Source organism: Calonectris borealis, chromosome 2 (genome assembly GCF_964195595.1).
Source record: "Calonectris borealis chromosome 2, bCalBor7.hap1.2, whole genome shotgun sequence".
In the NCBI taxonomy this organism is placed as follows: domain Eukaryota; kingdom Metazoa; phylum Chordata; class Aves; order Procellariiformes; family Procellariidae; genus Calonectris; species Calonectris borealis.
The window spans coordinates 105,811,955-105,833,337 of record NC_134313.1 but is presented as its reverse complement, the minus strand read 5'-3'; the positions used below and the strand labels follow the sequence as shown (position 1 = coordinate 105,833,337).

Sequence of the window (21,383 nt, the reverse complement as noted above, 5' to 3'; positions counted from 1 at the left end):
TGAGAATGGTTTTGGTTGGTTTTAGATGAAATCTAATCTATGAACTGCAAACCTAGTTTATAGACGTCCAAAATAAACAAGCAGCAGAGACAATCAGCTTTGTTCTCTGTCTTGGTTTTGGCTGGGAGAGAGCTAATTTTCTTCCTAGTAGCTGGTATAGTGCTGTGTTTTGGATTTAGGATGAGAATAATGTTGATAACGCACTGATGTTTTAGTTGCTGCTGAGCAGCGCTTACACAGAGTCAAGGCCTTTTCTGCTTTTCACCCCACCCCACCAGCGAGCAGGCTGACCAACGCGATATTCCATACCATATGACGTCATGCTCAGTGTATAAACTAGGGGAAAAGCTGGCCAGGGGTCCGCTGCTCCGGGGTCTGCTGCTCAGGAACTGGCTGGGCATTGGGTGGTGAGCAATTGCATTGTGCATCACTTGTTTTGTATATTCTTTTATCATTATTATTATTTTCCCTTTCTTTTCTGTCCTATTAAATTGTCTTTATCTCAACCCACGAGTCTTACCTTTTTTTTGATCCTCTCCCCCATTCCACTGCAGGGGTAGTGAGCCAACAGCTGTGTAGTTTTTAGCTCCCTGCCGGGTTCAACCACAACACCTCTTTGTTCTTTCAAAAGCCTAATATGTAGGCTGTTTGGGTGGTGTTAGTTTTTTCCTTTTTGTTAACATTTAGGTAAAGTCAGGACAGTCCCACATTTTATACAGCAGAAACTAAAGATGGAGACATTAGCATTCTGTGGATTCATTTAGCAAGTACCAATTAACAGGTTCCTGTCGTTCATTCAAAAAGTTAAGAGCTTTGTTGCCAAGTTGCAACAAATTCATGGCTAGCTTTGATTGACAGTGATACTGCACATGAACAGTTTCTGATATGATTAATACCTTCACTCACTGAAAAACAAACTAAAGCATCTATTTCAAAGTGTATCCATCCCATGGGATTTAGGAGGAACTCCTGGAAAGCCCAAGCAAGGCATGCTGAAATTTGTGGGATTATTCACCTACTTCAAGCTAGGCAAGTACTAATGTGAGCTACAGCTTCAACCTGTATCCTAATAAAAATGATGCATACATTTATACGATCCTGACCCTTATTCAATACAAGCTCTAAACAGCTTATAGGAATGTCCTATGGACATTCATAGCCCATATCTTCTCCATATTCTTACAGGCAACCAATCTTCAGAATATGCTTCAAGGAGATTATTAAAAAACCTACAGTGAATTTCAGTGTTCTCTGCTGACCTGAACTCCTCTCTTCAACCTAAAAATGCTTTAGACTATTTTTTACATTCTGGAGCTTATACTTGCTGTCTTTTAAATCTTTTTGAAAAACTAGAGCAACATACTGTAGTGCAACCTCCCCTATATTGTCTTTCTTTACTTCCCTGTTAACTAAGGGAATTAAATTATCCTTATTTCTGGTAAAATTCCTTTTTACTACCTTGTTAGTTATAACTTATTTTGAAGCTTCAGCCCTTCTGACTTTATACACTCACGCTATTATTTTTTACTTCCTTTGAGCCAGAAAGCTTTATTCTCACTTTTTATATGATTCCCCACCCATTTCCAAATCTCAAACAGTTACTGGGGCATTCTTCCCTGCTGCTTTTTCTCCACCTTTGAGTTTTTAATACATTTTTTGTCTCAGTCAATGCTTTGCCCAATTTTACCCAACAGATGAGCAGTTCTCCATTCTTTTCTGGTTGCAGTTCCCCTTGCACAACTGTGAATGGCTGAATAATAGAATAAATAAATTTATTTTCTTTCAGGGTTGTAACTTTATTGGCCATAATTTCAATGAGTTTCACCTTCTTGTGGAAAGAGTTCCCCCATTAGGCTAGGTCCTCTAGAGAATACCCTGTCCTGGTCTTTGTGTGCTGAAGGCTGCTCTTTGAATGCTACTGTAATTATTTTGTTTCCCTCTTCCTTCTTGACCTTAGAATAACAGACACCATCACTTTGTGACTATTTTTATCCAGATCACTCAAAAAAAAAAAAAAAAGATGACATTTTATTTCAACACAGAAACCATAATTTTATTGGAAATAACAGAACTGCAAGAAGTTTTAACTCAGTACTGCACTATGTATATTTTGTTATTACAAAACTGCTCTCTGGTTGGAAGTCCTACAACTGCAGCAGCTTGAAAGCTGCTTAACAGAAGGTCACAAATAGCATTTTTGGTTTTCTTACATACCTTGTGCTAGCTAACCTCCCCATGTGTGGCAAAGCTATTCGTTTGAAAGAGGAAGTGATAAACAGGCTGTATAAAACTACTCTTTCAGTATCTATGGCAGTCTTTTTTTTGCTGTTGGCAGCCTCCATTTTAAAGGGAATGGCTTCTTCATTTCAGTTTATCCGTAGGCTGACTTAGAGTTTTGCCATCATCCACCTCCAATTCGTTTACCTCTTCCTGTAATTCATCATCCAGCTCATAGTCCAAGACTGATTCGGTGTTATCATCCCAGTAATCAGCTTCGTATCTGTCCAGTAAATATTTCTGTGGTGTAATGTCATCATCAGGAGGATTCCTTGGTTTTTTCTTTTTCCTCTTCTTTTGAATCTTAGAAAGCTGCTGCTCCTGCTCTTCTGTCCAGGCAATGCTTTCCATAGCTCTTGACACTTTCAGTCTTTTGTAGTCCATTATCTGCTTATTCAGCAGTTCATGATCAATACCAAAAAGATTAGACCGCATGGGTGAATCTGAAGATTGAGTTGCTGAAGAGGACAGTTTACTGTGGAAAGGAAAACAAATGTTGTGGGCTTTTTCCCCTGTGTATAGTTTAAGGGGCGATGCTAATCGTGACAACTTGAGTAACACAGAAATAAACTGGAGTTTTCAGTTTGACTTTATTAATGCACTATGTTCAGCATTGTGCTCCCTATGTTAAGAAGGAAGAGATACCACCGTACTGTGTGTCCAAGGACAGGCTGTCTATAAGCCTGTCAGTGTATCAACATATTTAATGGGAGGAAGCCAATAAAGCAACTATATTCCAGATGAAACTGCTTTCTTCTGGGAAAAGGTGTGCATATAACAGTAAGCACTGGACCTGGGAGCCCCAAGGAAGTTAGACTTCTGCCAGCTCTTCCAAGAAGTAAGAAGCAGCAGCCTGTGCCCAGAACACATCAGACAGGAGTATGAAAGACAATTAATCTGGACTTAAGTATTTCCACAAGACACAAACAGAGGAAGATGTCAGGTGCCCTGTGGGACAGCCTGTCACAACAGTGACTTCCTCCAAGAAGCTATTTCTGATTTGCACCTGATGAACCGTCCTGTGAGACGTCAAGGCACAAAAGGCATTTCCACCAGACCGCAGCACACAAGTGCAAGGCTGCTGGCTTTGAGAGCATCCAGTCCACAGAATCATTATTCCAATAGATTGTTCAGCCCTATGCCTCAATAGCCAAAAACCCCTCACAGAGGAATGCTAAATTAACTAACTTTTGGTTAACTTAGGGAGATTTATCAGTAAACTTGTACTCATGTATAACAATCCAAACTTATACCAGAAAAAAGTGGCCAAGTAGAGGAGTACTGGTAGACGTAAAGCTTTTATCCTCATGAGAAAATTACCAGCAAGAAATGAATATTACTGCTGCAAAGCATTTTTTAAAATTTAATTATCACAAACACATTCAGTCTCGGATTCTTAGAAATTCTAAAAATATTTCCCTCACAGAAGTAAAGATACTAATACCAGAACAACCACTGGGTCTGCAAGTAACAAGTCTGATGACTATGTCACTCAGAGTACGGACATCAAACACAGCTGATTTCAAAGACTGTGTTTTGATATCACTTTATGGGTTAGTTCCCTTTGAAAGCATGTACACTATCTTGTTACAAGTGACAATTCAGTCATTCTCCACAGCTTAACAGAGGTCCACTTATATATAAAAAATAGACTTTCCCTTTCCATGTTTGCAAACCTGTGGTCTGCAGCAAGGTACCTGTGCACAAGAACCAACAACAAAATAGCCTATGAAAATGTGTCTGCACTAAAATATGGAAGTAAACCAGAGCGTATATAATAAGACATATTTTCCCTTAATTTTAATAAATGGGTGTAACATTGGTAAAGAAACCTTAAGCCACAAAATAAAATGCCGTCCCCTACATTTAATTTCTGGGATGATTACATATAAGTTTTGTCCTAGGCTATTCTGTAGCCTTTTCTGTTAATAAAAGGGCCCAACTGATCTCTTTAAAAGCTGAGATGCCTTTTTGGTAAGGTCTTCCAAAAAGTCTCTCCTCTACTTTCTATTTCCTCATAACACCATTTGCTGACCTCTGAGATAACAACAATGTACACATCTAGTTAAAATATACTTTCTGTCATGTCAAATACTACCGAATTTAAGTTGGCCAACAGAGATGAAAACGGACACTTGTAAAATTCTGATTCAAAAAACCCACCTAGAATCATTTTGAGATAGTGTTTCTATTTCTTCTGGAGGTCCAAAATCAGCAATTGACAATAATTCCTCAATCTGTAAACACATGAAGACAATACATATTAAAGGCCTTTTATTAAATTTACTTTGTTCACACCTACACAAGAAATGGACAAATACCAAACAGCAAATATTTTATTTTCTACATGTTTGGAATATTTGGCAAAACCATTTCAAAATAGCCTTTTCCTCCATTTACATAGACCTGCTTATACTTCTTGCGTGGGAAGTTTGTGTCAAATAGCATAACTGATCCAGGGATTCCTGCAAAAGTTTTTTGCCTTATATACATTCTGAACAGTTGGCTAGGGATTGTGTGACATATATAATTTTTGTTTTATTTGGTCTTACTTCAGTCTTACAAATCCTTTTTCATAACATCCTTACACTGGGATTTTTTTCACCTCTTCCCCCTTTCTGCAAGTTTGTATTTCTATTGCACGTAAATACTGAGTTCCCAACTCCCTTTTAACGTGGCACCTAACCAGTAAATGCTACAAATCTAATATATTCAGTGCTTATAGACTGCACCTAATTGTGAAAATTTTCTCTCATTTGAAATTTTTATTCCTACTTTTCCTTACATTACTTCCTTCTAATTCAACATATTATTCTAGGAGTTGAATTGGACGGTCCTTCCCTGTCTTCCAATACTTAAGAATCATGTTCAGCTACGTTATTTCAAGCCCTGTTACTCGAATCTGTAGATTACATAAATCTCATGATCTGCAAAGTGTGAAAAGATGATCCATCTAAGTGCTTCCCAGTGCCATTCACTGACAGAAGCTATATAAGGAGGGTTTTTACTTGTCTTGTGTGCCTATGCACTGAACTTGAAGGTAAGGTACTCCAGGGGTTTTCTTCTTCAGAAAGAGTAAGTTGTCATTTAACAAAGTTTGAGAAACAGTGATTAATGGAACACGTTCCACAATAACAGATCTGAAAGGCAGGACCTGCAGGAGTAGGTATTTGTAGTTCCATCTAGGTATGTTAATAACAGATGTAATAGTAATAACAGAGTAATAGTAATGCCAAAGTGCTTCCATAATCACTTGTCACTTGTTGTGTAGAATTTCTTGTGTTGATTAGGGGGAGCATAATAATGAATATGAACAGCTTTCATAAGTGCTTAGTTCATTTCTATTCTTGTGCTTTTTGTTGATGCTAACGCAGGTGAAAAACATTTGCACTGTGGATCAGTATATTAGCATGAAACTCAGAATTTTTCTGACCACAGAAAGTTCAAGCAATTCACTGCATTTCTAGATGCTCTGCTAATACACACCGCATGAGCCCGTAAGTGACTAACAGTAATTGGCTGTAATAGTAACACATCTAAGGCACTTCAGGGCACAGAAATGTGAACATGCTCTTTTCAACTGATGTTCTTCCATTCACATCAACAGCTTGAGGAGACATTTTTCAAGAAATTCCACTCATTGGTGTCATCTTTCTCTTCCAGAAATCTCACTATTTAAGAGATCTCACTTCACAGTCCCAATGACTGTGAAGCAAATTCCTAGAAAACATCATTATAGTAGCAATATTTCAACTAGTTAAAACTATCAACACCTTGACAGAAAATGTGAAATAGTAAAGATAATTTTAAAAGTGAAAAAAAAGGTAGTATGAGTGAGCTTACATCCTCTATGCAAAGATCTGCACTTCCCTAGAAACATTTTAACAATTCACAGATGGAAAAAGGTTGGGGTAAAAAAAAAAATGAAAATCACTGATTAGATTCAATGGCATTTTAAAAACACGTAACATTTAAAATGTGGAAGACAGCTCCTCAGACCTCATTTCTATAGTCATGTATACCAGGCAACAGACAACTGCCTACCCTATATTATTCCTTAAAATTGCAATTTCATTTTTTAGGATTTCTTTATTGGCCTAATGATCTGGCCTCTGAAAACTTCAGAAATTTTAATAGTAGCATGAAAAAAAGTTCATGAGGCGATAGCTACAAGGATTCTTTTACGTTGTATTTAAGCATCAGTCTTACTCAAGATTCTTTGCTAAAATGCTTTGGAACATGAAGAGGAATGGGTATAGACAGAGACTGATTTTTAATGTAGATTGGTAGAGCAACTGAATGATCAGCTCTCTCCATATTCCTAAGCATTACGGTATGCTAAGTCACCACGTTCGCATATCATTATATTTGTACATTGAGTCAAAGATTACAATTACCTCTTTTACAGCTGCAGCTTCTTTGTCTTTTACAAATACTATTGGGGGTACATTTCCTAGAATCTGCTGACTCGTCAGAAGATACCTGGCAAAAATACAGCATTCACCTGTGTGAGTAACAGTACAGCACCTCCAGGACAGATAAAACATGTGAAATTAATTCCAGCAGTACTGCAAATTTAAGGATATGGTTTGCAAAACTTACAGTCTGATGGGTATCCATTCAGGTTACTGCTAAGCAATACATCACTGCAGAATCCCAACTCTAAATGTATAACATACAAAAACTACCAGCTCCAGATCCCACTGAGTATTGATGATATTAGATTTGTCTCCTATGCACAGGCTGGCGCAGGTCTTTCCCCACTCATTTGGCTTCCTTATCCCCACTGTAGGGGTGAGAGCAGTGGAGGATAGAGCCCTCACAGCAGGGCAAGACAACTAGTCCTACACGCTAGCTGCAAGAAGGACTGACAGGGCTCCCCTCATTTTCTTCCCAGCCAGCAACATTCCTTCTCAAAGAGTGGAAGCTGTTGGGAGTAGAAGAGAGCATTGTACTGGAGCAGGAATTATACAGCCTAGGGAAACAGGGAGAAAGGAAATGGCTCTACAAGTATGCTTCAACGCCACCTTCCCCATGGGGTGAAGTCCTGATCCTCCAACAGACTGGCTGGATAGTAGAGGATAAGCCCAGGAAAGAGGGAGAGACAAAAATCTCTACGATATCCTGAAAACTCACTGGACCCTCTGCCAAAAATGGGTAAAAGCATCCCAACGTTTATTTTTTGGTATCAGTATTGTGAAGAATTTCTGTAATATCAGTCATCCCTTCTGGAGGTCCAAATTGTCTCTAGCCATCAGAATTGCCCAGTGAATCTGTAAGGAGATGCTTGTTATAATTGCCAGCCCTCTTGAGCAGCATTATATTCTGGCCTACTGTCACGCACAGCACGTCCAGCCCACCATTGCTGGTACAATGAAGTGAAACTTCATCCAAACTCCTCTTTCCTTCTACTCAGCCCAGTCCAATCCTAGGAAAGCACAGAAGCCAAATAAGCCAGCTGTGCTCCAGGGGAAGAACACACAGCTGGTCTGATAGAGTCGCCCTTCCCTGTTAGGCTTATCGCAGGAGATGCTCTGACTCCAAATATCTAAAAACCTAAAGCAACCTAACAGGGCAGATATAAATTGTTAGAAATACTTAAGAAATGGTACTAGTACATGGCTATGAATTTATGAAGTGGTCTAACTGTTTATCCCATAGCAGTACCGTATACGTGGAGCACTTTTCCGCAGTACACTTTCAACATAACTTTCTTTCTCCATAGTAGTAGCAGGATTCCAGTACACACGACACGCTGAAAAGTTTGATGCCAGGGACACCTGCAAAAAGACAAACGTTTCTTTGAAATTATATATAGACACACACTTCATATACAATGAAGTCTCTAATTCATGAATAAGCATACAGTGACCCAAACTGGATATGTAAATTCTTAGGAGAATCTCTTCTTCCATCTCTGCTCTTAAGCATCAAAATTACATGGTGTCTTTATAGAGGTAGAGTTTAAAACCAAGTAAGATTTACATTCAGTACTTGAAAGGACTTTTTTATTTAGGCAAGTCACTGCCTAATCTCCCCTTCAACTGAAATTAAACAGAGAAGTCTGTCAACACCTGTATGTTACTGACAGTGCTACATTTAGTCAACGCGACGGTGCTACCATCACAAATAGTCCAGAATGACAATTTATGGCATGCTGTTTTGGAATACAGTTGAAAGTGTAAGTTTCCGCTAAAGAAGGACCTGTGACACTGCCTGGTTTGCTGTCACCCAGAGTTTGGTTTTGATATTGACAGAAAAGAGGACACCCTCCATGCCACTGTAATGTAAGAGTCTCTCCAGCTCTAAAGCCTGCTGGGAGGCTCCAGTGCTCACTAACAGAGAATATTCACAGCTGTCATGCATGCAACTGGAAACACATGGGGTGCAGGGGCCCAAGCACACCTGAGTCAGACTGACAATCTTCCCGAAGAATAAACTTCTGAAACACAAATTGGACTCTGAAAGATTTCTATAACTGTCATTCCTCACATCTAGCAGCATCTTACAGAAAAGGTTCTCACTATGAGAATACATTCAGCAAACTTCTAATAAACCTATCGGGCTCAACCAAAGGAAGGAGCCGAGGAAGAGCGAGGAGAAGGCATAAGCTACTGATTAGAAGGCACAGTTCAGAGGTCATCTAGTCCAGAAACCACTCTTCAAACAAATTGGTGTCTACAGACATTAGCAGGAAAAGACAACTCCATCAGAGTATTCCCAGGAGTGAAAACTGCATCACAGTCTGCTGTTGACAGTGCTACTCTTTCCTAGGGCAGAATGGACTGTTCCCAAAAACCAAAAAGTAGATACTGATTCTTTTCCACCACCAAATAACTCCTGCCTCGGGAAACCCATCACTCATTTAAAAAAACCCCACAGTGATCATTAACTGGCTGTTTGTACTGCAGGATCAACCCTCCCCATCTCCCACACTGAGTCTAATGTAAGCACATAAACAACCCTATCTAACACAAGCCATTTCTTCATCATCCCATGAGTAATGTTATCGAGTGGATAAAAGTTTGATGTATCAAGCCTGAAGCATAATTCTTATCTGTATTACTATTATGTAATTTTAACTTTTGATATGAAAAAAACAAATTCTGATGGATTGCAGAAAGCCTACTAGAAGATTTCTTTTGATAATGGAAGTAACGATATCGGACCAGAATCAGCTCAAGAGTAAATCAGGACTGAGTCTCAGCCACATCCCAGTGCAGCAGGAACACTAAGCACCAAGCAGTTATAATAAAATCTGTACTGTATTTGGAAGAAGGCTGCTTCTTTCCCTCTCCCATGTTACAAGTTGTTTCATTTACAGCAATGCCTCCTGAAAGTGCTGTGGCTTGCCTACACCAGCCAGTATTTTTATGTGCAGACATGCCATCCAAGTTAGACAAGCAATCCTTAAAGCCCTAGAGGGAGAAAAATACTGTATGAAGGATACTGCACATATAGAGCCAAAAGATTAATCTTGCCCATGTAATTTTAATCACTTGCCTGCAGACAGAATGAATTCAGCTGGCAAAAACATGTTTCAATCATAAGTGACAAACCCCTTGCCATAGATGCAGCTATGAGGTGCAATTTTTTTTCCAGGCGTCTAACTAACAAAGCTAAGTCCCGCAAGCTTTTAAGCCAAACATTGGTATCTTTAATCTTGTAGAAGAAAAAACTACAGACAAGAAACAAGAATGTGAAGACTGACTTAGTTCCTGAATCAGAGCTTTAACATTCCTTTTAAACCCATTAATTATGCCAACACTAGCTACAATCAGGTACAAATTCCAATTCTTTCTGGAACCTTGCTTGCCAATGCCATTTTCTTAGGCTTGCCTTTTTTTGGAACTAAGCTCATGCCCCATTTACATCTTCTGCCTGTGTAATGATGCTGGCGAGGGACACAAGGAGCTATCAACTCTCACACAACTGCACGAAGAAAAGACTCTTGGAAAGATACACTTATGTCGGTAAAACCAGGCTCCTCCTTCTGAAAGGGCAAGGCAAATAGCACATGTCTGAGTAACAGAAAAAAAAAGTCATACCAGGAGAATCACCATTTAGTTGGCCTAAGCTGCATTTGCATTATAGTGGCAAAGGTCTACTAAGTCAGGTACAACAGTGGCAAAGTTCTCCTAGTGTGCAAAGTGAACCCAGAGCCTCATCTTGCTGTGCTGTGCCACATCAGAAGCAATGCAGTAAAACTCCTCCTGCACACATCACAGACCCAGGGAAGCTCCTTTGGCGCGCCATGCCGACCTCAAGGCGTAGTCAGAGCGGCTCAACACAAGCTTTGACACTTGCCTTGCAGATTTCCAGCTTGAGATCATGAAGTTCTTGATTAACTTCACAGGTAATCATCATCTCTGCCACAGCTTTATGAATAAGACCATTCAAGACTCTGCAGCGTATGTTATCTTCTTTCCTAGTTTTTGTCTGGTCATCTTTCATTACAGAGGCCAACTTGGTTGGTTTATACAGCTTTAAAAAAAAAAAAAACACCACCACATTAATCAGTAGTTACAAACTTGTATCAGGCAATTATATACGGTTTCGTGCACTCTACTAAGTATGCTCTTAGAATGCCATTACTGAAGCTGTGATAGCTTTATATAGGTCTTATGTTTCAGGTTTTTCAATAAAGAGTATTTCTGTTCACAAAATCTTTGACCTTCATGTATTACAGTCAAGGTTTCTTAGTTTCTTTATTATTTTGCAGCAATTCATACAGCTCAATAAAACAGTTTTCTAAAATACAGCATGTATGAACTGAAAAGCATTGCTTGTTTGAAAAACAAACACGAAAACTTGTTTTCCGTAAAACTAAGCTGGTATACAGAAGTTTTAATCTGGATCAGTTCTCTGCTATGGGCTCAAGAGCGTGTAAGAGAGTGTTGGTGCTGGCACGGATGAAAGATCAGCACAGAAGAGGAAACAGCCATGGGGAGCCAAACGGCTTCTCTCGATAGCAATCCTGGCATGTCATAATGCAACTGGAGCTCTAGTGTTCATTCACAAAATTCTGCTATTTCTCCACCGGAAAATGCCTTTCCCAAAGTTAGACACAATGGCAGAAGCACAAGCTTGTTCCCCCTGGCACAGATAAACACAGCACCTTCAAAGCTTGCACTTACCATTTTAGATCCCAGGGTAGGGCTGTCATACCAAAACTTCTTTCTTTTGGAAAAAGGAAAGGAAATCAGCTTTATCTTTCAGCAGCTCAGAGAAACAACGGGTTCCCTGTGTAATTAAAACGTCACCTGCCTGAAGGCACGCAACACAACACCCAGGTTTTCATGTCTGCAAGTAATTCTCCCCACAGCTTCCCACTCGCGGCCGAGGCTGCACGTGGAGCAGGGGGAAAGAACAACCTCAAAGCTTCTCTAGGGACCGGTGTGACTTGGCACTGCAGCACCGCTATCAGAGCCCCACGGGCACCGGAGGTGCTGCTCGCAGGGCGACTCGGGGTGGGTGGCTCTCCCCCACGCTACCGGGGAGCGCCCCACAGCCCCTCTCTCACAACCTCGCCCAGTGCCCACAATCCCCTCCGCCAGGGCCCGGCCCGGCCCGGCCCGGCGCGGCGCTGCGGGCGCAGGCGGGGTACGGCCCGGCCCGGCCGGGAGCGTGGAGCTCGGTCGCCAGGTGGCGGGCAGGCCCGGCGAGGGGGCCCGCGGCAGCGCAGCCTGCCCACGCCGGCGGAGGCAGCGCAGGCCCGGCAGCCCGCCCGACTCCGGCCGCCTCACCCCGCAGCGAGGCCCAGCCGGGCGGGAGGGCCCGCTGCCCGCCAGCCCCCCGGCCCGGCGCCCCCGCACCTACTTGTTTTTGCGGAGCATTTTCTTCAGCAGGTTCCTAGAGCCGCCCAGGGCGGCGGAGCTGCGCAGCGCCCGGCACCCCCGCGGCACCGCCGCCTCCCGCGCCCGCCGCGCCGCGCCCGCCGCCGCCCGGACGCCCCACATGCTGCCGCGGCGGCTCGGCTCGGCCCGGCTCGGCCCGGCCCGGCGGTGCCTGCTGCCCCTGGCAGCTCCGGCCCGGCCCGGCGACGTGGAGCTCCCCGCGGCGGCGGCTCCGGCGGTGCCGGCTCCCCCTCGCGGCGCGGCGGCCCGGGCTTGCAGCGCCCCGGCGGGGGCGGCGGTAACGGCCGGGCCGGCGGGTGGCTGTGGGTGGCCCTGCCGTCCCCGGGAGGGGAGGAGGGAGGCTGAGCGGCCCTCGGGCGCAGGCGAGCCTCGGAGCCCGAGCTGGGGGAGGGCTCGTCCACAGGCACAGCCAGGCCCCGTGCAGGCACAGCTGTGCACAGGCTCTCTTGTTCGGGTGAGCGAGTTATCCTGGAAGTGAAAATAAACCTGGTGGCCGCGTTTCCATTACGGGGCTGCCCCAGCAAAGGCCTTGCGAACTGCTCCCCAAAGGTAAGCATTGCTGCTGGAGCGCCAGGAGCGGCCCGTCGAAGGCACTGACTGCGGTTTGCTGTGCCATGTAGTTCGTCGGTGGCACTAGAATACGAATTAAACGTCCTTCAATTCGGTGTGACATTGGTGGCAATTGGTGGGCAATTTTAAGAGGATGCGAGCAAAATAAATTACACCATTGCAAGACTATGGACTCTTGAGTGTTTCATTGAAGTTCAGGACAAAATACTGCAGTTTTCCACACAGAATCGCTTTTGGTTATTTAAATAAATTAAACCCATGCATTATACATTTTATCTGTATAACACATACGGTATAATTACATGAAGGGTGATCAAATTACTCTTTTCTCACACCAGGATAAACGCTAATGGTGTTAACATTAAATGCAGGCCGCTTTACAGAATACTTCATTAGGGATAGGAAGACCCGCAAGACCCGCTTCTATGCTTTCCGTCATGTTTTCCATCATAAGGCGGCGTGTCTTTTTGGTGGCACTTCCAATGTGAGGAGTTATTATAACATTCTTCAGCTTTAACAAAGGGTGATCCCTGAGAAAGGAAAAGAAATACTGAGATAGTCACTCACAGAGCATTCATCTTTAATTTCGTCACCTGAAGGGAGACAGGGAAATATTTAAAATAATAATTAAAAATAAAAACTAATTGCATGACCGAAGCATACTCAGAGGAGTTCAAACTGCTGCCTAGCTTGCAGGTTTTTTATGCAACAAATCTTCCAAATGAGTCAGTGTGAACTTTGTTTGGCTAGGACAGAAGGATTGGGGACATCGTTTCAGTAGGACTAGTGCACATACATCACATACTCCTGCCAACAAAATTATGTAACTTCTCACAAACTTGAACGTCGTTTGAACTACAGACATACACTCATTTATATTTAACTTAAATACATGTCCTACCTTGGCAAAGGCTCAGGATACGTCACATCCAGAGCAGCTGCCTTAATAACTTTGTTTTGAAGGGCTTCCACCAAAGCATCCTGATCCACAACCAGACCTGGGTTACAGTAAGAAGGATACCTTTATTTTCATATTCCGTACTGTTCTCTCGCCATCCTTTTGGGCATGGTGGTCAGGCAAACAGCAGGGCTAGCCATGTTCACAAAGCAGCAGCAGCAGCAGAGAGAGGGTGGTGAAGCGGGAGAAGGAAGCTTGGGTACGTGCATCAGAGTTGGACGGTCAGGAATTTTAAAAGGCAGTACGTAGCACCATAAAACAAAGCACAGTGCCAGACTTCAGAGTGGGCTGTGCCACCCTGATGTATGTTAGCAACAGCACTGCATAAATAAATAAAAAGCTTAAGTAGGAGATTATGCAAATATACATGGGCTTCTAACACTCCAAGCTCACTAACATTTTAGAGACCTACTTGCTCATAGTTACGGAAATGCTTAAACGTTTTGCTGAGGTATGACCATGGACATCTAAATAATCTAGTAATCAGAGAATGTACTGAAAATTTCAGTGTGACAGACTCTATACTAGGGTTGGGTTTTCCCAGGACTTTTTATGCCAGCAAACCATAATGCAGTTTGTTTATTCTGCACCCTACCTCTGCTGATATTAATGAGAGTAGCTGTGGGTTTCATCAGCTCCAGCTCCTTCTTCCCAATCAGTTTGTGTGTCTGTGGAGTCAGGTTCACAGACAGCAACACAAAATCTGACTGCTGGAGCAAATCATCTATCTTCTTACAGTAAATAGCTCCAACGGCACTTTCTTCTTCTTTGTTTCTGAGGGGAAAAACCCAAAATTAAACCCCAGTAGTAAGCAACAAAAAAAAGTTGAAATCACCATTAGAGAAAAGGTTTTTTAATTGTCTTCTTCGCTCAGTAGTGCAAAACAGTTAGCCAGTTATCTGACTGAAACTCAGTAGAGAAGAATGTTAAGCTGTTTCCCACAATACCAAGTGCTCTATACACAAATGTGCAGTACTATATCTGTGGGGATGGAAAGCAAGAAATTAGTATCATGTAAATGCACAGAATAAATAATAAAATAAATGCATCTGTGTCACAGCTTCTGGTTGTAATGGGGATTGTTTTGCAACCCAAAAGCAAGACTGATGTTTGGCATGAATTCCCTTCCCTGTGAAAAGTAACTCGTCTGAAAACTACTGAGGAAACCCACAAGACAGGGCAGGGGTTAAATCTTCAGAAATTTGTGTCAGCAGCAGTCTGCTTGCTCTCTGCTTCAGTGCTGGTTCACTGAAACCATACGCTGCAGGACCTGCCGGTGCATTCGGTCGCTATCAGGACAAGGTTGGGGCATGTACTGCCCAGCTCCCATCAGATTCCCACAAAAGAAAAGGATGGGGCGGGCCTGATGGGAGCCATGGCATATGTGAAGGGCACATACATCCCATCTAGAAGACAGCAAACAGGCTGGCAAGTCTGGCCTTTCATTGTCAGCTGGCTCTGAAAGGGCAAGATGTCTCTGCCTGCATCCCTGCCTCACCTAAGTCACAGGAGTTATGTCCTCCCAGACTACTTCTCCTTTCCCCAGTCTATTGCAATGCCACCAGCATGACAGGAAGGCCCAGGGAGCCCTGACTCATGGGGAGACCAGTGAGATGTCTCTCTCCCACTCCTTCCTGAGTTTTGTTTCTAAATAAATTAGGAAATTAATGACTGTCTTGAAGCAAGTGTACGTACTTTGCTACTTAAAATAAAGATCCAATAATAAGGCAGCGACTCATTGTCATGGCCCTGAGGGCACCACCAGCCCTGGCTGTCCCTGCCCAGCCCCTCGGGGCTTCTCCACATCCCAGGACCCCATGGCAGCTCCCACTGGGGCCGCCAGCCCCTGCCCCAGCGATGCCGCAGCGGGGCTGGTCTCCAACTCCCCTCAGCCCCAGTCTGGCCTCCGCCCTGCCTTATCACCATGAGCTCACCTGATGATTTGGACTTTTGGGTGAACCCGGCCACGATCTGTGGCCCTCGCTGCTCCCTGGCACAATATTTAATAACAATAGTGCAGAGAACACATCATCTTACCCTAACACAGAGAGAATAGGAGATCAGTTTGACAGTGAAAGGTACAAATAATGTTTAAAAGTAGTGACAAAATAGACTTTCCACGAGCTGCAACCAGCTTTACCTCTGATTCCTGTTGTGGTACAAAATCTTCATTTCAAAGGCTTTGGCTCTCTCAGCCACTTTGTAGCCAATGGTGCCCATTCCCACGACCCCCAAGGTCGCCCCAGAAACCTCAGCCCCCAGCCAGTCAGCGGGGAAATACTCCGTGTCGGGGGAGACTGCCATCTGATAGCCTTGGAGGAGGGAAAAGAAGGAGAAATATCATTTAAAGGATGTCCTGGCATCTGGTTACTTTTTTCCCTCTTGTGTTCATCATAAGACAAGGCAGAAGCAGAGGAGCAGTAACATAATGTTACTGTGTTTCTGGGCAAGAAGTGAATAATGCTGCACTGTCAACATGACACATCTGACATTGATTTCTTGCTTAGGGTAGAAACATATCCAGCCCCTCTTTGGCAGATAAGGAAGGTAAGGCCAAAGCAGCCACCTCCCTTCGATGTGTATCACATGGATTATTGCGCCATTGAAATGCACCTCGGCAACACAGCTTCTAACTCAACGGTGGTTCATCAGCAGGGCTTATGAAACTGGCAGTGCCACGGATGTCACCTATATTGTAAATACGGAATGGTGCAACTGATGAATCAGTTGTAGCATCATCAAGACTGTCAGTAAGGCCAAAATATGATTCCCAGCTATCTTGCAGATACACCAAAGTTGGCAGGGAAAAGAAACGCAGAGCATGGTGGACAGATTTCTGGACAGCTTGTTCGTAATGACTCAGATACATGTCAGCTTGGCAAAGACAGGTTTCAAGCCTCCTTGAAAATATCTCCTTTTAATCCCCTTTTTATTAAAACTTGAAAAGCAAGACTGCAGTGAACAAGTAGAACGAATAAGTGGCTATGGGCTGAGGGAGAAGAGGCCTGAATTTGGGGAAGTCTGAAGAAGGAACACATCTCCCTTGCCGATACGCCTGTTTGGAAATGGTATGTACTCCATGCAAGTACAGCATTGTCAACATGACAGATTTGTCTTAATTTTTTCCTCATCCCTACATTTTCCTGTATTTCTACTTTTAAGCTTACTTTTGCATCAGCACACACTTTCTAACTGCATGTTTTGCAGAGTCACCTTTCCTATAAAAAGACAAAAATAATTTCACTTATTACCTTCCACAAGTCTCCTGGAAGATGCCAGCACCAAAGCCATCCCCAAGTCTGCAGTGTCAGTGGAAACAACAAACGGAGTGTTGGACGCTTTCACACCATAGCTGGAGAGGAGGTTCAGGTCCAAGTGATCTATTCCCACTCCAGAGCTTGCAACTATCTTCAAGTTAGGCAAGCTCTGGAGCAGCTCTTCATTAATAACTGGTTTGTGATACCACATATAAATAGCTGTGATCTTTTTGCCGAGAAATTCCTTGTTTTCAAGATACTCTTTCATGGTGATGAGATGAAAATGTTTCTCCAGAAATTCAACGTGGTCTTCATATACTCCATGCTTCCCTCCTATACAGTCAATTAGCACGTAAGGCAGTTCCTGACCCTCCATGCCCTACAAAAGCAATGAGAAATCAAAAGGACATGTCCTTAAGTGACCCATTATACCTTTTTTAAAAAACAGGAATTGATTGGCTCCATTACATGCTGTTTTCCCACTTGATGACAGAGTTGGCTAAAGGTACTCACTCTCACATGCAGAACTTTTCTTGTGTTATTCAGAAGGATATTCAATTTTTATATAATCTTGTTAATAAAACAAGAAAACATTGTTTCTGGCATACCAGCTATGCTAACACTTAAACAGAAGAGCTACCAGATGTTACTCCTGTTCAATATTCAATATTTAAAGGCCAAACTCCTGACAATTTAAAAAATGTGGCCATGTGAGTGGAAGGGTATCTTTTAGCCCCCAAGTTCTGCCTTTGATTGCCACCTATACAACCATATTAAGTAATTAGCATGAACGAGATTATCTCAGGAAAAGTCTTGTTTAATATAACAGAGCTATAATTTGTCAGATACGGACTTCGGAGTTATCAATTTATTTCCTGAACATAGGTTTACCCTTTTTCCCCTCGGTCTCCTTCAGCGTCCCGACAGCCCTTCGCCCTGCCGACTCCGGAAAGAAGCAGCCCGTTACCCCAGGCTGAAGACAGGAGACCCGCAGGCGGCCCCTCAGCCGTGCGTCAGGGGCCACAGCCCTCGCCCCAGGGCTGCAGAACAGACCGCTGCGCAGGGGGCCCGGCAGCAGCCGGCAGTACTTCTTCCCCGGCTGCGCACAGCCGGGACCCCCGGCCCCAGGGCTGCCGAAACAAGGCGCCGCTGCTCTCGCACCGCCTGCAGGACAGGACCAGCTCCCCCCTCTCCTCCCCCAAACCTCCAGCCGCCGCAGCGCGGTGTCAGGGCTGGTTTCCCAGGCTCGGGGCGGGTTGAGCCCTTTCTGACGGCGTTTGCAGTTGTCCCGGCGAGCCTGCGGGTGGGACTAGAGACAGGAAGGAGCTGGACCGGCGGCTGCAGGGCTTGGTCCGGCCCTGAAGGACGGCAGGGAACGGGCGAGATCCCCTCCTGGTCCCGCTCCCAGCCAGGGCGGGCCGTCGGACGGGGCGTGGAGACCCCCGGGAGACCTCCGTGCCCCGCACGCCCGGTGCTACCGACGGTACCGCCGACCTCCCGTTGCGCCGCGGCCAGGAGGCTGCAGCGGGGGCCGAGGCGTGGAGGACTCCCGGGGGAACGGTGGGCAGCCGCGGCCGGTGGTCGCCGCCCGGCAGCGGCGCTCCGGGTGCCCCAGGCCGGGAGGTCCCGCGGCGCCGCACGCAGCACTCACCCGCGCCGACCCCGCTCGCCGCCGCCGCGCCGCCGGGCCGTGGGAAGGCGAAGGCGAGGGCGAGGGCGAGGGCGAGGGCGGAGCGGGGCCGCCCCACGCTGGCACCGCGCCGGGCGCCCAAGCGGGGGCTGCCCGGCCGCCCGCGCCCCCGCCGCGGGGCCGGCCAGGTGCCTGCGGCCGCCCGCGAAGGTGCTTCCGCGGGCCGGGGATTGGGGAGAATGGGGAGAGGAGGAGGTGCCGGGGCGGCGGGAGGTGTACCCCAAACCCCTCGGGGGAGCCGAGAGGGCAACAGGTGTTCACAAATAGTTGTATGTTTTTTAAAAACGTATCGTGTTTCTGCGCTGTCAGTAATTTCAAAATAATCGGGATTTTGCATTAACGTCAAGCACGCTGTTTTTTCCATACCGTCTTTGAATACCGGCTATGGTCCGGTCTCTCTGTTGGTCATTACACTGTTTGCCCGTGAGTTAACGTGTCACGAAGAGTTGTCTCTGACCGGCAGACACCAATGACAGATCTCACTGCACACATGAAGGTCTTTTCCAACCGAAGTGATTCTAAGAATACCCTCAAAACCTCCTTTCGAGAGCCAAGCAACTGGGGCAGACTCAGGTCCTCAGTCACCGCAGCTTTTACCCCGGCTACAGGCAGCCCTGTGCCTAAACCGGCTGAGAAACGCATGAAAATTTTCCTGACAAGGTTACTTGGACTGTAAATCCCCGGTGATGGAGGCTGCCAAGGACAGCGTCAGTACTCGGTGCTGGAGCGATCCCCCTCGCTGTGCAGGCGGTCAGCAGACACTCGAGGGGGTGCCTGGCTTCCGTGGCGAGAACAGCTCAGGGGCCGGGAAATGCCGCTGCTGCGGGCACCGGGGATCTCTCTCCTTCCACGCTAGGAAACAACCAGCAACTGCGCACGGCTGCGTCTCTCTCGACTACTGTAGTGCTTTGCAAAAGAATGGATTACAAAAATCCTGCCTTCCTGAATTCTACCAAAGACATTTTGATGTGCTGAACATTAAGACAGTCAAGTTTAACACCAAATCCTCTATAAAATGACTAATGAAAAGATAAAGTATAATAAAATGTTGTAAGAATTATACAAAACCATAAATTGTTCTTGTTATCCTGGTGATGATTTCTGAGTGTCATTTGCTTACATGGATTTCAAGTTCAGACAGTTAAACTTTAAAGCAAAAATTCATTAACTAGCAAGATGGGGTTACAGCATATTAACTGCATTCTTAGTTAAGTCTACTTGAATTTTCATCTTTAAAAAAAAGCAACAAACCCTAAAATGCTTACACATTCCCTGTTTCACATCAACTGCTTCCAAGTTTGCTGATAAGACATAATGGGTGATCTTTTAACTTACTTCTCAGGTTACAATACCTGAGATGGAAGGACCATTGTAAAGTCCCTCTCAAGTCATTCTAGCTGTGAATCGAGGAAGGAGGTCTACCACTTTTGAGTAGTGAAGGTAAAAAAGGACAACACAGTTTGTGTAGTTTTTCCCTTTGTATATCAAATCAACAAATTTGAATGAAGAAAATGAAGAAGTAATTAGACAGAGAAGCAAAAAAAAATAGTCAAAAGAATGTTACTCTTTTTTTGAGCAAAAATCCAGGACATACATATCAAATGTCAAGAAAATCGGTGTGTTACCGGGTTAGATGTAGAAAGAATCAGATGGCTTCAAAGCTTTTTTGTGTAACTTGAACAGCTAATTTTCAAATTATGGTTCAGGAGCTGATATATCTCTATAGGAGATATATCTGTATAGCAACATACATGACAGAAGAGGTCAGGAAGACATTTATATTTTAAGTGATTGAAGAGCTGTTTGAGTTACTAAGACACAGAATGTCACAGAAAGTAGACTGTGGGCAGCAGCCAAACAACAGTTACCATAAGCTGAGTCTGATTAAGGTAAAACAAGATGAGAGTGTTGCACCAGTGCACTATGGTGTCCTGAGTAGATTTAGTTTGTAGAGTACCTTAAAGACCTCCATGTAGTGTGTTAAGCTGAATTACACATTGTTGCAGTGTGCTGTTAGTTTTCTGTTACAGAAAGGGATCTATTATACTGGCATTGTGACAAAGTTCTCTGAAATTAATAATGTCTGTGAGTATGGGGAGAGAAGTATTGCACAATCTGTGAACTTCATTCCCATTATTAAATATTGCCATTGGTGTCCATGTAATACTGCAGGGCAAGCTGATGCCTGCAGTGTTAATAAGGTGCTTGCATAATAATTGTTTCTTAGGATCAGACTTTTGAAGTATTGCGTTAGCCTAAAAGACTTTTCTATAATGTAATGCGACACATTTCCCAGTTGGGATGTATAGACTAGCTTAAGCATGAAACTGGATAAGGACATACATTTCCCATGTCTAGGTTATGTGTTATAAAGCAGTGTTATGTGTGACCAGGATTCATAGGACAAAAAAAACAGAGGCAGGAAATCTATATTCACAAGTTTATTGTTTCTGGCAAGGCCAACTCAAGCGATGCATTTGTTGTCACTGACTCTAAACCATCACAGTGCTATCACTAACCCGTCTGCTTGCCACAGGTAAGGCCAGCTTTCCCAGTAGACTACTGTAGCAGCACTTTATGCCAGATCATCTACTGTTTGCCCGTCAAAATGTTTCAAACAAAACTGCATCAATAGAGTGAACTGTAATGGATCATCTCTTTGCTCATGTGGCCACTGCATTTTTTGATCCACTTTTAGTAATTGTAAGATTGGATGTATTGTGTTTTCCAAGCACAATCTAAGTAGAATAGCAGAGATGGGAAACGGCATCTAG

The 21,383-nt window shown here is 44.2% G+C and overlaps 2 protein-coding genes across 3 annotated transcripts; both read right to left on the bottom strand.

Annotated features, from left to right (window-relative positions):
* Positions 1-2,026: 2,026 nt before the first annotated feature.
* RBFA (ribosome binding factor A) lies at positions 2,027-12,539 on the bottom strand. 2 transcript variants are annotated; one of them, XM_075142874.1, is made up of 7 exons: positions 12,097-12,539; positions 11,415-11,457; positions 10,585-10,761; positions 7,945-8,057; positions 6,675-6,804; positions 4,441-4,514; positions 2,027-2,752 (listed from the first exon to the last, which is right to left on the bottom strand). In XM_075142874.1, the coding sequence occupies exons 1-7, from the start codon at positions 12,234-12,236 to the stop codon at positions 2,362-2,364; spliced, it is 1,068 nt and encodes a 355-aa protein (XP_074998975.1). In that variant the 5' UTR covers positions 12,237-12,539; the 3' UTR covers positions 2,027-2,361. The 2 variants fall into 2 exon arrangements, with proteins under 2 accessions (XP_074998975.1, XP_074998976.1); XM_075142875.1 differs by having other exon boundaries at positions 6,675-6,759; positions 12,097-12,251.
* A 214-nt stretch (positions 12,540-12,753) lies between these two features.
* Positions 12,754-17,295, bottom strand: LOC142079161 (putative 2-ketogluconate reductase). The gene is made up of 5 exons (XM_075142876.1): positions 16,914-17,295; positions 15,803-15,974; positions 14,258-14,436; positions 13,606-13,702; positions 12,754-13,234 (listed from the first exon to the last, which is right to left on the bottom strand). Exons 1-5 carry the CDS (start codon positions 17,293-17,295, stop codon positions 13,066-13,068), a joined length of 999 nt encoding a protein of 332 aa, XP_074998977.1. The 3' UTR covers positions 12,754-13,065.
* Between the last annotated feature and the right edge of the window lie 4,088 nt (positions 17,296-21,383).

Bases quoted from the DNA above. Each gene is read 5' to 3' on its own strand.
- RBFA (XM_075142874.1), bottom strand. From the start codon at position 12,236: ATGTGGGGCGTCCGGGCGGCGGCGGGCGCGGCGCGGCGGGCGCGGGAG. The intron at 6,805-7,944 runs GTACTGCTATGG...TCTGTCCTGGAG, and splicing joins AAAAGTGCTCCACGTATACG to GTGCTGTACTGTTACTCACA. The intron at 4,515-6,674 runs GTAATTGTAATC...ATGTGTTTACAG, and splicing joins AAGCTGCAGCTGTAAAAGAG to ATTGAGGAATTATTGTCAAT.
- LOC142079161 (XM_075142876.1), bottom strand. From the start codon at position 17,295: ATGGAGGGTCAGGAACTGCCTTACGTGCTAATTGACTGTATAGGAGGG. The intron at 14,437-15,802 runs GTAAAGCTGGTT...TTTTCCCCTCAG, and splicing joins TACCACAACAGGAATCAGAG to AAACAAAGAAGAAGAAAGTG. The intron at 13,703-14,257 runs GTAGGGTGCAGA...ACTGTAACCCAG, and splicing joins TCTCATTAATATCAGCAGAG to GTCTGGTTGTGGATCAGGAT.